Below are 18,085 nucleotides of genomic sequence, written 5' to 3'. Positions count from 1 at the left end.
TATTATTTATTACTATGGTAGACATTTTATTACCATGAGAAATGTTTAATAGTTAATGTTTAAATACAAAATTATATTTTTGTGAAAGACAGATGTGACATTTTAAAATGTTACTGATCAAAGTTGATTGTTAGTTGGAAATTCTAAGTAAGGTTAAAAAGTAATTTTATCCCAAAAGTTTTTCATTTTTTTGGAAAGAACAATTGATATCTTAAAATTTCTGTTAACTCAATGTTTTTAGGTAATTAATGTTAAAATCAAAATAAAATTCTAACAACCCATTATTATTGTTAAAAAAAGTCATTTCTACATTTTGAGCTATGATTTGCTGAATATTACTTCAACTCAAAATCAACTTTACTCTAAGCACTCCACCTACATTCTTTTGAAGTTCATAGTTGCCCTTATTTTTCTCACAAGGAGGTCTTGGTTTGTGCATGCTTATAACCTTGTTCTAACTTGCTCACGAGTAATATGGATTAGCCTAAATTTAGATTTAGAGGTATTCAATGTAATTCAACCTAAAATCTTCTTTTAATTTTGAGTTTCAACAAGTTATTGATTCTTTTAATTTAAAAATTGACAATCTAAAAATATTGTGCCAATTAAAAGTTTAGAATATAAATTATTCTATTAATCAAATTTCCAAGGTAAAATTGTTTTTTAATACTTAAAATAATGAAAACTTCTGAAATAACATTTCAGTAATTAAAAATTAAATAAGGATATTAGTTACACCTAATGGAAAACTTTCAAGACAAATTTATCCTTTAACTTTAAAAAATATATTGCATAGGGTTTGAGTCTGTATGAATGTAAAAAATATCTTTAAAAAAACTTCTTTTAATTAAGCTAGATAATCTTGGAATCTTATTCCGTCAAATAGTTATATAAAAAGCACACTGCATAGCTACAGTTTGGATTGTTAGTTTGCTCAATTGTTATTTAGTTTTAGGTCATCCTATAATTAGAGTTGTCAATTAGTGTTAGTCCAACCTTAAGAGGTCGGCCCTTGAAGGATCATGGCCTAAACATGTTGGCCCTAATAAGCTTGATTATGCTTCAAGATTCTCTTTTATAAGGCCCAATCCTAACCCTCAGGACCTTGGCCCTATTTTGTTTAAAACTTTTTTCAATTTAAAATTCTAAAAAAATATATTTATAATCCTAAAAAAGTTATTATACACAAAATTAACTTTAAGAAAATAAATTTAAATTAATTTACACCACAAAAAATAAAAAAAATTAAATATTCAGGTCTAATATCAAATAACAATATTAAAATTAATACCAATAAAAATTAGACTTGACTAACATTTTTAGCTAAATCTTAATAAATAAGTGAAGCAGGGAGGAATGAGTTTAATATGTTTATTATTTTAATTATATATTTATTTTTTTATTTTTTATATTATAATTTTTTTTAAAAAAATAATAAAAGAGTTTAAAAGGTTGGTTTTTTTTTTTTTTGAGGTTAAAAAAGTTAACCCACAAACTCAATCCTAATTGATAATTCTACGAATGACATTAGATGTGCGTGCTCCACCTTTTATTCCACGCGTTAGATCCGAGAATTTTTCTAGTTTAATTAAATACAATTATTAATTATTAATATTAACATTAATAATAATAATAAATAAATAAATAAATAGATTATTAAGGAAAAAACTTGAAGGGCCAGTTCATAACCATGTCTTCGTAAACCATGTCTTCGGACTGTGCTTGCCGGGCCTGATCTGTGCGAAAAAGGAACCGAAAGGGCGGAAAAGGAATCAGGAATGCACGCACCTTAAGCGCCGGGAGGTAAGTGGTCACACCGGAGCTCGGAAGAACTGAGAAACTGATTACAAGCGCCAAAAAGATAGCGACAATTAATTTAGGGTTTCTTTAAGCTAAAACCCTGCGAGTGACAAAGTAACTGAGATTGACGACGATATCAGAGAAACAGATCAGTGGCGTTGCTACGTCTTTCAATTCCTAAATTTCCCGCGACTTCGCAGCCCCAGGTGTGTCCCATTATTACAACTTCTACTTCTTCTCTGACTAATCTGGGCCTTTTCTCCTGTTTGCGAACTCTAATTATCCCATTCATTGTATGTGATATTTTGTTCCTGTATATCGTTCAATTCCTGATTTTGTGTATAGTTTTGTTGAATGTACATTGCCAACTGTGTAAATTGCTTGATGTTATTATTTGTATGGTGTATCGAGCACAAAAGCAATGCATGTTTGTTGTATTGCAAACTGAAAGGATAATTGGATTAATGTATGTATATATCTGTCATGATGATCTAAAAGTTGAAACTCTGGTTTTAGAAACAGGGTAGCAATGGAGGATACATCAAACCAGTAGAGATAGATGAGCAAAAATGAGTAGGTTGTCTTTCAGGCCTCGGCCCCTTGACATTCACAAGAAGCTCCCTATAGTGAAGTCCATCAAGGACTTCGAAGATGATGAGGCACCTGCTTCTACTCGTAATTCACAATTGCTGCGCCTTGCTCCCGAGGTGGATAGTGAGGTATGTGTTTCTTACTTCCCAGTGATATTTACTGGGAGGCTGACATTAAGTTTGAAATTTGTAAGTACTCTGTCTATTTTCAATGCATACAACTATTAGGTTTGTTTTAACTTTTGGCATTTTGAATGGCATGTATTAGTGATCTTCCGGTTACCTTCTATATACTACATTGTTGTTAGCATCAAGAGGATGGCTTTCATTTTATAACTCGTGAGAACTTGTAATTTCCTTTGATTTATATGAACGAGATCATATTTAAACATTTTAGCCTGCATGATCTGATAAGTTATTTAGAATTACTAAGTTGTTGTTATGTTTGTAATATATCTTGTGCTGAAGTCTCAATGGTCAGGACTTAGGATTTCAATTTCAGATGATAACAAATTGATCACAGATAAACCTTCTCCCTTGTAGATAGATGAAAAATAGATACGAAACTAGCCGAGAGCTATTTGTTTGACATATGTATTGTCCTTGTAGAAATGACTTTTGCATCATGCATCTAATCGATAAATTATAATACAAATTATAGTACTGTCAAAAGTCACTTGCCTCAGTGTCCAAGTTGCTGAGGTGAGGTGCCAAGGGGCATTAATTGGCAACATCTCTTGCTGTTTGAAGTGAGCAGCCTTTATCCATGTGTTTGCTTGACTGAGCCTTTGGTGCCTTGGCAGTTTTAGGCTGTTATTTATTCATTTTAAAACAAGATAAGTAATTTATGTCTGACAACTTCAATGGTGCAATTTTTTTGTGATTATTATCTTGAATATTTTATTGTACGTCAAAAGTTATCACAATGTTCATATTGAACTCTTATAGAGCAACTTATGAGTGCCTTATTGCATTGTTTAAAAGCTGCAGCCATCTGAGATTGGGGATTCACTCAGTAAATCGATTGATTTTATCCAAATACATATTTATTGTAGGCCCATCAAGTTCCCAGCAGGAGAGTATCTGCTGAAATACCTACTCCTCAGTTTGTTGTTGTGGATACATATGAACGGGACTATTCTTGCACTTTCAATCAACCAACTTCATATTTGCGGGCTAGGGGAGGTACTGCCACATGACCACTAGTTATACTTTTCATTGAGATTGCAATAATATTCTAACGCCTGTACTGAAATCCCTTCCCATTTTTCCAGCTCGGGCTGAGCTTGGAGAGTTTGTTGAGTATGACTTGGACAATGAAGATGAGGATTGGCTTTCAGATTTTAACAAAGAACAGAAGATTTTGACACCAGAAATGTAACTTTTTAGCCTGGATTGTGGCCTCATTAATTTAAACTTGGGTATTCATTTTTGGTTGCTAGTGGCTAATTTATCTTGCATCTTTATACGCTCTTTTCCTTTCATTTATTTTGTTTTGTTGGGAACTTATTTAAATTGGCTAAATTCATATTGCACCATTGAACATAGGTTGGTTGAATTAGTTGACTATCATGTTTGTCACATTAAACAGATTCAAGAAGTAGAAGCCAAAACAAGGAATATAAATAAAAATTTTCCTTTTTCTGATAAAAAATAAGAAATCTTTAAATGTTGAACTTCTATTGAGGAGCGCAGTATTTTGAAGAAAACCATGCTGAGTAGAATTGTGGATCCTACTACATGAAGGAGTCGTATAAAACTTTTGATTAACTAGTATTAATTTGTAAATGGCCATAGGAATATGATTGGTTGCCAATGGGAGGTGGTTGATGACAAGGATTGGTGAATACCATTGATTGGCAGTTTGATACATTACATTACATTAATGTCATCATTGAATACCGTTACCTTAATCCAAGCTACTTTATTGTTTTGCTTCTTGGTTATTTTGGATGTTTGTTATTGGAAAAGTATGTAGTAAATATGGCTGGTTGCCGTGGCATAATGTGATAGTGTTATGATAGCTTCATAGTACCAGGAAGTAGTTTAGCTGTACAATTTATCTCTTGCTTTGCTTGACCTATGTTAGTCAAATATATCTCCCTATTTTTTTTTTTTTTTGAATGAGGAGGCAAGCCTAAGGCTTGAGAAAATTAAAAACTCGTAAATATATCTCCCTATTTACTTCTCATTTCCTGTTGTTTTTCCCCCTAGATATTTGCCTCTATCTCTCCTTATCTCTCGAGGAAAACAGGGTTTTTATGCTGAAATCAAATCTCTATTCAAGTAAGAAATCAGAGTAACAAGATGATACAACTAACTAACACTACTGTATGTGATAGTTATGCAATTGATTACAAGCTTTTCTCCTAGAGTGTAACTTCATCATTCCAATTAATATTATAGAACATTGGCCAAGAATTTCCCTCAAGATTTCCACGCAAATTTCCTTGAATTATCATTCAAGAGTGAAGCACGTGTCAATCTCAATGCCAAATGAAATCTCAATCTAGCACTAAGCTATGGACATAAGCGAATATCTGACCTGAAAATCAACTGAAAACGGATTGCTCTCCCTATCCTCTCTTAGATTCCTCATTAATCAATTAGGTATTCATAGCAATTCGATTCACTAGGAAAGCATGTAAAATCTCTCGCCAAATCTGACATAAGAAAGATACAGCAAACAGGTGAAAGAAAAGAGAAGAAAAGGGGGAAAATTCCAAACCAAATCTGTCATTGAAGTTGCCTGAACTCCAATTACACTTCAAGTTCATTATCCTGTAGTCATTACACTCCAACTCTCATCATGGTTGGGAGATTGAAAGAGAGAAAAAGGAGAAGTTTGGTGCGTGAGCTGTGATAATTTTTATTCTTTGTCATTTAACCTTGTGATAACTTGAAACAGGCTGCCCCCCCTGATGCAACTTTGCACTCTTTTGAAACCTTTTCTTATGCATGTTTACCCAAAGCCGATTTGTTTCCACAATCTATTGGCTTGTCTTGCATATTACTCATTCCCTCTCAACAATAGAAGGCCACACCTGGAAAAGAATATTTAAGATCATTAAAGGCATCATTAATTCTTGCAAAAGTTAAACAAAGCTACTGGTAAAAGAATATGCAAGATCATTAGTGATCAAATTGGGCACCTTCTAATCAGATTGACTGAGAATGAATGTCCTCTTAACCTGAATTTTGCTCAAACGAAAGCTTGAATTTCTTTTTGATACGTCTCTCCCCTCTTTTTTAAGCTGTCTTATTCACTCTTGCTCCTCTTCTTTTGATTTTGTTTTTTTGGCTTCTGAAGTCACCGTCACTCATATTTTTCCTCTTAAGCTTACTTTTATCCTCAATTGATCCTCACATATTTGATGAGGTTTTGGTGGTACTAGAGTAATAGGTTTTCCTTCCACAGAAAAATGAATACTTGTTAATGTACCCATTGTATTTTTATAAGGATTTGGGTGTTCGACTCTAGGTAAGTTTGTTTTTTCAATTACCACTATCAATTATCAAGTTACAAACCTTATCACTTACAAGAAGTTTTATGCTACTTAGTGAAGTTGGCTGCGTGGATTGTATGATGTCACTGGTTCTATCAACAACCAACTATTCAAATATATATTTACATGACATCAAATGTGAAAAATAATTATAACATTGGCAAAATAGACACTTTATGCATTAGATGTCTTTTTTTGTTTTGCGATAGCCTTTCCCTTTCCCTAGAAGGCATAGTCTTCTCATCTTTTTAGTTTTTGGTCATTTGGCACCATTGTTTTTGAATAATAACGATGATATCATAATAGCATCTTGGATCTGTGTCAGGGATTCAACATAGTTTTACATTAGTTTTCGTGCAATCCTATTTTTAAATGTAGAAGATGAGTTGTAACATTTCTAATGTGTTTTTCTGGTTTTCATGTAAATTTCATGGTGGATAGGTTTGAGTGTCTAATATTCAAGTTGGAGGTATTGGATCTTAAAGCCCGGGAAAGAGCTGGAGCTATAACACATACTCTTGGATCACCAATTCATGTGTTTTTAAGATTTGATGCTGCTATTGAGGTGAACTTGTTATGATCTAGTGGATTTTCATGAATTCTATTGCTAATTGCCAACTACAATATGCATGCAAGTATCGATCTTCTTTTAATATATTTGTTTCTATATGTGAGTTTTTAGGGACTTAATTTTACTATATTAGGTTTAATAAGAAGAGGTGTTTTTTCTCTGGTTTTTGAACAATTAACTGTTGGGTGGTAAAAATGTACTTTATGTGATATGATCCTTGCTACAGTGTGTGAAAAAATTGTTCTTCAACCTAGCTTCTGGAGACTACAACATTAGTAAAGTTAATTGGATCCTTTAAAAAATCTTTTGTAGGCAAGAGCAGATTATGCTAATGGGATGTCACTTGATTGACATTGTTAAACCTTTCCGCCTTAATCTTGCTACTAATTAGTTACAAATATGATAGAGCTGCTGAGTTGCCAAGGCCTATAGGAGCAAATTAAAAAGAAAATGATACATGGGGGCAAAACACAAACGACTGGGTCAAAAGATTATACTATGGGTACTGGCCATAGGAAAAGAAGTGACATTGAAGTGGATACAGCTAAGGGTAGGGGTAGTGATTTTGTAACTTTTTGGGTTTTAAATTCTCCAATTCAGCTGAGAGAGGGGAGTCCAATCTTTTGGTGAGTCAAGTGTGTTTGGGAGAGCACTGGCTTCTCAAAAGTCTAGTGTGTTGGGGTGGAGGAAGATCATCTTTCTTCATCATTTGCTCTTAATGTTTTAGTGTGTGCTAGTGAATGGCTTATGTTCTAGGTTGTTGTCCTTGTACCCTGTAATTGTATTCAGTTTAGTGTATGGGTGTATGAGGGAGATGGGGTTAGCTTGAATCATTATTTCCCTTGTTACCCAACTTTATTACTCAGCAATAGTATTTTCAGTCTCATTTGAAGTGTATTTTCTGGTTTTTTCTTGTTTTAAGCTTATCAGAATAGAGGGTTCTATCAAAATACATTTGTCCTTAAGAACTAGAAGGTTTTTCTGTGTAATTATGTATTTCAATCAAGGCATGATGAGTCAAAAATAAATCTTGAATTTAATATTTTGGGGGTTTGATTATTGTAGCCTTCCATTTTGTTTTGAACTTAAACATATAAAAAAGAATACAAAAATATATTGGGATGACCATTATTATCGAAAGTAAAAAAAAAAAAAAAAAAGCAAATTCCACATGTCAAGAAATGAAAAATAACCAAGGGATTATAAAGAAAGAACTTCAAATGGCTACATTAATTTTTTATATAGTCTTCTTTGTCTTTCTGTTGTTACATTTGATATCATTACACCACCATTCAATTGTTGCTTTGCTTGTGATGTGTGTATATTTCTTGTTGGGCTCATCAAAAGTTCTCTTGTAAATGCTAGGCCCTACAAGCCCACTCTATCAAATATGCAGTTGTCCATTCTGTTTATGATTACTGGAAAGAGAAGGTATGGAGTCAAAATCAAAATATAACTTCTAAGGGGATGCCTCCTTGTGCCTCTCAATTCAGTTTTCTCAATAACCTTTAATATTGCTTTATTTCATGAGATCTGTAAATTATACTGATTAGGATTTGTTATAAATCAGCCTGCATATTGTCTGGACGTTGTTTACTGTTGGATAAATGGATGTATTCGATCTGCTCTATTATTATTTATTTTTCTTCGACATGATAACTTATGCCCTGTTTACGTGAGGAAGGGTTTTTAAAGGAAGTGGAAGTACAAGTGGAAGTGGGGTTTAAACGCATGTTTGGTATGTGGATGAAATTGTGATAAAAATTATATTTAATATATGCATATACATTTTGAAAAGACCAAAATACCTATGAAATCAAAATAAAAAAAATCATCGAAGCACCAGCGTACATGAACCATCATTAGAGAAAACACTTGCGGAGCCATTGCTGGAGAAGACATTTAACAACCCACCAATTACTGGCCTGAAATTGAAGGCAAACATTAAGGCATTGAGAACCCAGAACACAGATTTATCAGCAAAGCATTCAACAAACATCTAAGGTCAAAATGGCAAACCAAAAATCTCTCTTCCTACTAAAACCCAGCCACATTGGAAAAACCTCCACTGTTGGCAAAAATCAAACCCAACAACATCAACAATCATAGTATAACTATCAAATTGAAAAAAAATTCCACACCCATCCAAGAATTAAGTGAACAACGATGAGAAATATTCATAGCAACTATTTTTCAATTGTTGCTTTCTTGCATAGGTCTCCGATCTTGAGTTCAGCATCAAAGATGGAGGTTGTGATTAGGGATGATGATGGAAAGAGGACACAATTGGGAATGATTTCAAAGATCGTAAGAGGCATCATTGATGAGATCTGAAATAAAAAACCCATGAACTAAGTTGAATTAATAGATCCAGCTTGTTTACAGATCAAAATTTCTGCTAGCTTGCTCAGATGATGGAGAGTGAGGAGCAGAGGTGATGGAAGCTGTTGGCGGTGACAATGACGGAGGGTGAGGACAATGGCAAAGGGTCAATGGTGGGCATATAAAAGAAGAGGGCGTAATGCAAGGAAGAAGCTAATTGAACATTGTTGCAGGGATGATGTCACTGTCAGCAACAATGACGGAGGCTGAAGATGATGCAAAAGATGGAGGCTGTTGTTGATGTCGCTGTTCACCCTTCAACACTCTCTGATAGTCACTATTAGAGGGCAAAAGGGAAAAGAGGCTGGCTTTCATGGAACTTGGGACTGTTCCATCAGTATAAGGATGGAACCTGATTCCATCAATTATGGTGGAAGTCACAAGGGAAGAGAAGGAGGATCCTTGCACCAAACAAGCTAAAACATCAATTCTACTTTCGCTTCCACTTCTCTGTACTTGTCCCCCGCCTACCAAACATTCCCTTAGTGTACAGTGGGTTTTTATAAACGAACTGAATTAAATATTGTCTTTCTATCATCTGTATTGATGTTTTCTTGTATATTATGCTTATCATTATAAGCTTGAATGTTCTGATCTTAAAGTGATGATGCTAGGGATGGCATTTGAATCAAATAAGACTGGATGTTATCTGATTATAAAGTGGCGATATTAGGAATGGCTTTTGAATCAAGCTGGTTGACGTGCTTGGTGTGGTTGATTTGTTAAAGGCTTGATTTAAAGTTTGATTATATTTAGTCTTATACAAGGCTTGGTATAGAGCTGGATTCAAGTACTCTGAGGTTTGGCTCAAGAACTTGTGAGGCATCTTGGTTAACTATAAAACTGTTTTATTTAAATTCATAGTTATATTGGATTCAACTAAAACAAAAGAACTTGTAATTTTAAATATACTAAGGTATTAAATTTGAGTAAAATAATTTTGATATGTCTCAATCTTAATTGTTTGAATTGTGTCAAGATCTGACCTTAGATTTCTAAGATTAAATTAGCTTAAGTTGTATTTGAATGTGATATTCATTATATGTGTTTTTTTACCGCCCATTGAGTCGAGTATGCTTCCACCTGTAGATTTTTTGGAGTTATCATTTTTAGCTTCTTGTCTGTAGATAACCCATCTGTACTGACATTTTTTGTATTATTCTTGTCCATATTATTTGGGGCAGCGTGAAAGGTGGCAAAAGCCAATTTTGAGACGTTTGCAGGTTGGTGGTCAGTTGTTACCATTTATTAAGTACTTGTTGCTTTGATGTATCAGTGCATATATATTTCTCGCATTGTAAATGAATGCATTTGGTTTTGTAATATCCTAGTTTCATTGGTGTTGAGCTACAATATTTTGACTTGGGTGCATACAATTTTTATTGTTTTTAGCTTTCTATTCTCCTTCCATGTAACAAGGCATGACGTGCAACTTTAAACTGTGACTGTACTCAAATTTGTTCCTTTTTCTTCACTGATTTATATGGCCATTTTCCATTCATGTTGATCACTGATTGTGTGTCTCATTTCTTGGAGTGCAAGCTTTTGTGGTTCATGCCACTTTCTCATCTATATTTCCAATTGCAATTTTTTTCTTTGTATCATTTTTTCTGGCTATTTGTGTCAAATTGGCTTTTATGCTTAGGTAAGATTTTATCATAATAGGTTCAGTAGTTAAAGCAAATTGTTTGCATGAAGTAGCATGCAATGAAAGTACATTATATGAAGAGTATTGATGAGCTGAACTGTTTTTTGTGTCCAGCCACCTCCTCCTGTCAATGATACCAACCCCTATAATGTCTTTCGGCCTAGGGAGAAGGCCCACAGGCTTCACACAAGAAGAGTAAGTGGAAAATGTGGCCTTTGTTTTCATTTTTAAGTTATGGGTAAATATTTTCTCCGCCAATGCATCCTTTCATGGATGCTTACATTAATTCTGCTAGACTAACCCCTTGCTGATTTTCTCCACAGATGCAGAGGAGAGAAAACAATGTACAGTCTTTTGAAAAGCTTCGCCAGGTCAGTTCCTCTAATTGATTATCTAGGCATTAATTGAAAGCCTGTAAAAATGAGCTCATTTTTTGCTGTCTATAGTGCTGCGTTTATGTTTTTTCACCTAGCAGTAGCTATTGGCTCTCCCTATTTTTCAAAAGGTCATTTGGACTAACATCTCTTCAATGTGCTATGCTGTTCTTTTTTTTTTTTTTTGGTTATGAGTTTAAGGGGTTTCACTATGCGTAAATTCCTATAATCTCACAATTTTGCCCATAAAATATTTTGTGGAAGTCCAATGATTCCTAGTGTTTGTTTTTTGTTTTTATTTAGAAAAAGACTTGGATGCTAGTGATTATGGTTTGTAGTTATGATGTTCAAATTCATTAGGTCAGAAGAACTTTATATCCGTAGATACTATTTCTGGCGAAATATATATTGAGATGTTATTAAGTCATTTGCACTTCGAACAGGTGAGGCGCAACCTTGACCAAGCTAAGAGCTTGTTGGAGGCTTTGATCAAGGTTACTTTCAAGTTATTTCTTGAGTGGTTTTTCTTTTTTCTATTCCTATCCTTTTATAATCACATTCATCGTGTTCATACTACAATCATGAGCAGAGGGAAGAGAAAAAGAGAGAAGTAATGGATAGTGAAGTTACACTTCAGAGGATGCAAATGAAGTATAAGGTATGGATATGGCTTTGATTGTTTTTTGTTTAAACTATGTACTTAGCTGATTTTATTTTTTTTTTTTCATGGGACCACAGCATGAAACTGAGTTTTTGGAAGATAGCTTGGCGCTCCCTGGATATTTGCCTTTCACTTCAAAGTTTGGATCAAGTGAGGAGGAATTTTTTGATTCTGATGATGTCATGACTAGCCGTCCACGTACACGGTCTGCTATGGTGCCAAGTCTTCCTTCCTATGATCCCAACCCACACATGGTTTCTGCAATTAGCACAAAGCAAGAGTTGAAGAGGCGATATGTTCCTCATGGATGGCCTCATAAATTGGTACTTTCTAGCTTAACTCCTTTCTTTCTTTCTTTTACAGCTTTAAGATTTTCCTAATTTTGTGACTACCATGTCGTGTGAGTACAATTGTTAATCTGTTGTGCTGGATTATGCTGCAGGATCCTCTTGAGCCTGTTTTACTGTTCACAAAACCTTTAATTCCAGAAAAGCTGGCTATGGCGGGCATTATACCACCATCAGATTCTTTCACAAAAAATGGGGAGTCATCACCACAATATAAATTCCGTGGAAGAATTGGTAGGGGAGGCCGTATAATATTTGATCGGTGGAATCCACTTATGCAAACGCCAATTGACTGCGGTAACTCCTACTTTATGCCACCAAAACCACGACCTTCATGTAATTAATCTGGTTTATTTAGTGCAGCTGTAATTTTTTGTGTCCAGTACTGCAGATATAATGAATCCCTACTGGAAAGGGATTGAGTTTATCATTAGGATGGTATAGATTTAGCTAGGAAAATTGCAGATGAAAAACATAATTAGGCCTAGAAATTAAAAGAATCATCATTTGTTGAGGGCAGGAAGTTAGTTGTGTTGTATAATTTTGTATGTTCAAATGTATTCTTCTGCCATTGGTTTCCAAGTGTCAATATGTTTTTCTTAGCTAGTCATAAACAATTTGTTGAAGGTCTAAAATGATACAACTGCAGGTAGTTCAAGTACTTTGATCTCCCTCGTTGAGCCCATTTAATGGGCTCCATTTTTACGTGCTTGAAATTTCCCAACGATATATCATTCCTCATTTATAGGCTATAAGTAGTGGGTGCATTCATCCATAGCCATTGTGTCTTTGCCGGCCAACACTCTCCTCTTACTTCCTTTTCAGGGAAAATTACAAATGAGTTCCACGAGAGATTTATTTACGCACAAGTCCCTTGAATTTGTGAAAATACTCTCTAAGTTTTATGGGACTTGATTGTAATTAACTTATCATGTAAAATGATACAAGTACACTTGTAGTCACACCCCTTTAACTAATGTTGACCGGAGGCTGGTAGCTCGGTAGGGTTGTACAGAAACTTAGTGGTGGAGTACAACCTGATGGAACCCGGTCTAGTCCGATCTAGAAAAAAAATTTGCCTGATGTACAAAAAAGACCAATCAGACCGGAGTAGAGTAGGGGATTAGGGTGTTAGATCACTTGGTTTAGTTTGGTCCAAAGGGAATATTTTTTTAATGTAATTTATTTTAATATATTGGTGATTACTAAGTGTTGAATGGTGTCGTTAGAGGACTGAGGAGGGAGCGATTTTATGCTACAAGTCTTGGGTAGATTTGGATGAGAACTCTCTCTATCGGCATCTGTCTGAATAATTTTGTAGATCCGACGAGTTACAAAACCTGTAGCAAACGAACTATTTTGCTATTATCCCTCGTATCAAAATGGATTGAGTATCCCGTTAGTAAATAGACGAATTTATATGCAGTTGTCTGGGTCTTTGGATCTGTTAAACATAGTAGCAGTAATGATTTGGAGTTTTGAAGCATTTGAACGAAAGGATAGGAGGTATTGTTGTATTGATAGCTAGTCCAGATTCCAGAAATTTCTTCGACTGCTGTACTGTACTGTAATGCGTATTATTTCAGTTCGAGAATCCAAAATAGGAGACTCCCTCCTACCGTTTTTTTTTTTTTTTGAAAAAGGTTTTTTATGTGAAAATTTGTTGCAAGTGCAATAGGGGGAAAAGGAAATGGAAACGGAAAATTTGAGTTGTGTTATGTGGGAGCAAGAGCAAAATTCCAATGATCAATAATAATTAGTGTGAGAGGTTCTAGTCTAGGTGATGAGATTCGTGGCTTTACAATCATGTCTAAGTGCTTGGGACTTACAATCATGTCCCTTTAATAAGAATTTTTTTTAAGATTATTAATTTTCATTTAACAAGAGTTGTTTTGTGATAAGTTTTATATGATTGTAGGTATTTTTGTTATCTTAATTGGGTTTATCGCATTAAATTGCCTCCAAATACATAAAAAGAGAAAAGAAAAAACAAAAGAAGCAAATTGAGGTATCAGCCTGCCTAGGCACCTAGCAGTTCTCCTATCTTATGGCCCAATTTTGGTCTAGTTCAATCTTGACCATGGGTTTTTTAATCCAATCTTTTCTATGAATTAGGTCAGACTTGGGGTTAAGCTCATAGTTTTGTTTGTCTGATGTGCTGCCACCGGTCAAAAATAATTTTCTTAAAAATAATTTTATTGAATTATTCATATTTTAATACTTACTAGTCAAATGTCACATATTTACAAATAACTATTTAATATTTGTAATTCAATTTTTTTATATTTACAAGCTGACTTCTTACAATATTAATATATTAATAATTACAAGTTAATTTCACGTATTAAACTTTATAAATTTATACGTTAAACATATTAAATTTATGAGTAAATTTATTTAAAAATTAATACTTTAATATTAACAAGTGAATATTATAAATTTAAAGTTAACATGGTAAATTGAAAGGTAAATTTATATAACTTTTGCGATGGTTTTTCAAATTTTGTAACTTGATTTACAAGTCAAAATTTTAAATTTATAAGACATCCTTTTAAATTTAGAAGCAAATCTAAATATTTACAACTTAATAAGGTAAAAAAATGCTTACTTTATTTGTAAATTTAACAGACTGATTTGAAAATTTTATAATTTGAAGAACCAACGCAAAATTATGTAAACTCATTTGTAAATCTGAGGTTGAATTATAAATATTAAATATTAAATTTTTAATTTTTTTTAGTGACTGACTTTTAAAAGTAAGAAGTATAACATGTAAATTTGCAAAATTTAATTTGTATATATTAAATTATTAATATTGCAAGAGATTGATTTGTAAATATAAAAAGTTTTACTTGTAAATTTTGAATATTTACTTGTTAATATATGATATTTGACTTGTAAATATGGTTTGTAAATATATATTAAATTATTTGACTTGTTAATATACAGATTGGATTTAAGTATTTTCAGATTTAATTGAAGATAGTTTTTCAATATGATTTTTAATCTATAAAAATTAAGCACCCAAATTTTCTTAAAATTCCTCATGTTAGTGATTTGATTCCTGTCACGTGCATGAAAGAGATTTTATTAGAAGAGACAAAACTCACTTTTATGATATCTGTGTCTTAAAAGGGCTTTAGTTTTTGGCTATCGGCTAAACGATATTTTCCATGCACAAAAATTTCTCAAAATCAACTCAAATAAAAAATTGTTGGCAACACCATGATACACACACTTGGATATCAAATTACTATGAAATCCCACACAACACATACATTTAAGTTATCAGTAAAATGGTTGTCATTTTTTTTTTAAGTTACCAATAGACCTTGTAATATTTATAAGCATTGTGCGAGACTTGCGTGTAATTCTCTCTATATACTTTTAAGGGTTAAATATATAATAAATTGACATTTAAACTATAGATATTGGTCCAGTAATATTTGAGATTTTAAATTTATTTTTTTCTAATGTTTTCCTTCAATTTTAAAAATAGTACAATTTAACCCCTATTGATAATAAAAATTAAATTTAAATATTAGTTGACAAAAAATGACAAACAAGAACTTCAAAAATTACAAAAAAAATGATTAATAAAATTTTCTTAGTCCTTTTCTGTCATTTTCTAATTAACTAATAATTATTTATTAATCATTATTCCATCACAAATTAAAACTATCCATTGAGTATCAATTGACTAGCAATGATGTTGGTGAACTTTACCTCCATCGCAAAGATCGTAGTAGGTTGTTAGCACGGTCATCAATGTCATCCAAGCCAAATGGATAAAGAATAACACGTTGAATGGAAAACAAAATATTTTTATTTGTTTTATCCCCATTTCAGCTGTGCATCGAGCAGCAACACGTTCAAGCTGCAAAATGTTATAATTGATTAGGTGTCCCATGTAAATTTGTATTCTTTGAGCTATCTCCTCCATCTTAATTTATAAGATACTTTTAAAAATATTTAACATTTTAAAATATAAGACAATGTGATAAAATTAAAATTTTATTAATGATGTTTTTCTAATATAACCCATCATCTCTGTGTATTTTTTTTCTTTAATATTCTTTCATAAATAAAGTTTCAAGAGATGAAAGTTTTTATTTTTGTATTAAAAAATAAAATTATACAATAAATATATGTATGTAAAATAATTTTTATTGATATGTGTAATTTTATATAAAAATACATTAATATATGGAGATACTTCAAGGAATAATAAATTTAAAGAAAGATAGGAATGATGTAGTGGGTCCTACACATGCATGTATGTGACCTTAAAGAATAAATGTTTGGATATTTTTCTTTTAAGGGTCAAAGGAAAACAATTCAAACAATAATGAGTTAAAGATCACTTTTATTTTTAAAATATGTATAAAATGTTATAAATAATTTTAAATTTAACTTGAAATTAATTATATCCTTCAATGTTAGAAATTCAATCCCCTTTCACTCCATTGTTACTTTGCCTGTTTGTTGGCCTTAGTGGTCCTAAAATTTATTTTTTAAAATGTTGTTCACACACTCTCTCCTCCCTTCCTTTCCTTTTCTCCTCCCTCTTTCCTCCCCTACTCTCCCTCTCTCACTCTCCCTCTCCTTCTCTCCTCTCTCTTCTTTGTGTCCCAACCTGATCGGATTAATGCCTACTTGTAATCTTGCTAGTTGAATCTCACTCTTTTCTCACACATGTTGCTTGCTTAAACTAGAAACATGAGTAGATGCATGCATGAAGGGTCCTTCACATGGTCAAAATTTATCTTGCCTCTCTTGCTCGAGGTGCTTGACTTTAGCCACTGTCTCTCTTGCTTGATTAAACTAGGGTAGATGAACTGGAGGGGGAGAGTGATGGCGACGAAGAAAGCTTCTTGGAGGAGAGTGATAAACTGGATAAGGAGCACCATATGAAGGGCTTTCGTACTTGTTCAAAATAGAGCAGAAGAGGTCACTCTGTTTTCATGATTTAGGAACAGGGTAAATGTGGGACTTATTCAAAACACCAGCTTAGTGCAATTTCAAAGTGAGAATGGAGGGGAGAGAGGAAATGAAAGAGAGAGAACATGTTCATACTATTATGCCTTGCCTGAAGCCGTGCATTCTCCAGAGCATATGAAAGGAGAGGAGAGAGGCAGAGTAAGGAGAAAGGGAGGAGAGAGAGGAATGGGGGAGAGAGAGTTGAGATGCCATTAGCAGTATTATGATCATACGAGTGACTCGCTTATGTGGTGGCTGTGGCGAAGATGATAAAGAATGTGTGAAACGAAGAGTTGTGGAACAATTGGGTAGAGAACAGGTCTAAGTGCTCTGAAGAATCTGCCAAGCTTGCTGTGGAAGCTTTGTGGGATGACTGTTACAATGACACTCAACCTTTCGACAAGCCGCCATTGCAGTTAAAGAAACAATAAGTCGATTAGATTTATTAAATAATAATCGTTTTCATTTGTTTTGAATAATTTTTTAGCAGGAATGTTTTCATCAGATCAATTCTCCATTTATGACCATTTCCAGGAGATGAAGTATGTCTCCATATCTTTCGATCATCAACTTATTGCTTTAATTTGCTTTAAATTGAATTCTAGTACATTTTGAAATTTATGAGTTTGGTATTCGAAGTAGTTTAGCAACAAAAATTTTGGTTTGACATTCAATGCAAGTAAAGGTTTGAGAGATTACGATTGGTGGAAGGAGCCAAAGCAGAGAGGGGATCCATTTTTGAAATTAAATGAATATCACTCTAGATTTTCAAAGACTTTTTATTTTTAATTTTTTGGCCAAAAAGATTTTCAAAGACATGAAAGCCCTAAATGCAACTCTGTTGCCCAGGAATTATGCTCCACAATAATTAATATTTAAGACTTTGGGGTGAACTTTTTTTTGTATGCTACATGGGTTGGATTTAAGTATTGGTTAGTTTTTTCAATATAATTTTTTATCTATGAGATGGGTTTAATGATAATTTAAATCCTAAATTTGTTTTTTGTACATTTCAAACCTAATAATCATACTTGTGAACCAACAGTCATATTGGAAGAGGGTCTGTTTGGATAATTCTCAAAAAGCACATCCGTACCACATTTGAGATGTACTTTTGGCAAATTCAATAAATAATTAAATTTTTTAAATATATTTTTGCTAGATGTAAACTGAAAATTAAACACACAAAGATAAACAGGATTTTGATTAGATGTTGTCAAAGTAGT

The 18,085-nt window shown here is 33.1% G+C and overlaps 1 protein-coding gene across 2 annotated transcripts; it reads left to right on the top strand.

Moving 5' to 3' along the window:
• Window positions 1-1,686: 1,686 nt before the first annotated feature.
• Window positions 1,687-12,514, top strand: LOC129316353 (uncharacterized). 2 transcript variants are annotated; one of them, XM_054960743.1, is made up of 13 exons: window positions 1,687-2,006; window positions 2,323-2,519; window positions 3,446-3,575; window positions 3,665-3,767; window positions 6,338-6,461; window positions 7,833-7,898; window positions 10,034-10,072; window positions 10,612-10,692; window positions 10,821-10,868; window positions 11,315-11,365; window positions 11,461-11,529; window positions 11,610-11,855; window positions 11,975-12,514. In XM_054960743.1, the coding sequence occupies exons 2-13, from the start codon at window positions 2,370-2,372 to the stop codon at window positions 12,221-12,223; spliced, it is 1,356 nt and encodes a 451-aa protein (XP_054816718.1). In that variant the 5' UTR covers window positions 1,687-2,006; window positions 2,323-2,369; the 3' UTR covers window positions 12,224-12,514. The 2 variants fall into 2 exon arrangements, with proteins under 2 accessions (XP_054816718.1, XP_054816709.1); XM_054960734.1 differs by having other exon boundaries at window positions 2,317-2,519.
• Window positions 12,515-18,085: the final 5,571 nt, after the last annotated feature.

Source organism: Prosopis cineraria, unplaced genomic scaffold, assembly GCF_029017545.1.
Source record: "Prosopis cineraria cultivar Desert tree isolate PC_DT_omini unplaced genomic scaffold, ASM2901754v1 PC1, whole genome shotgun sequence".
Taxonomy (NCBI): domain Eukaryota; kingdom Viridiplantae; phylum Streptophyta; class Magnoliopsida; order Fabales; family Fabaceae; genus Prosopis; species Prosopis cineraria.
Note: the sequence above shows the minus strand (reverse complement) of the source record. Positions and strands in the feature narration are given on the sequence as shown.

Coding starts and splice junctions, on each gene's coding strand:
- LOC129316353 (XM_054960743.1), top strand. CDS start 2,370: ATGAGTAGGTTGTCTTTCAGGCCTCGGCCCCTTGACATTCACAAGAAG. Junction 3,576..3,664: donor ATATTTGCGGGCTAGGGGAG/GTACTGCCACAT, acceptor CCATTTTTCCAG/CTCGGGCTGAGCTTGGAGAG. Junction 6,462..7,832: donor GATTTGATGCTGCTATTGAG/GTGAACTTGTTA, acceptor TGTAAATGCTAG/GCCCTACAAGCCCACTCTAT.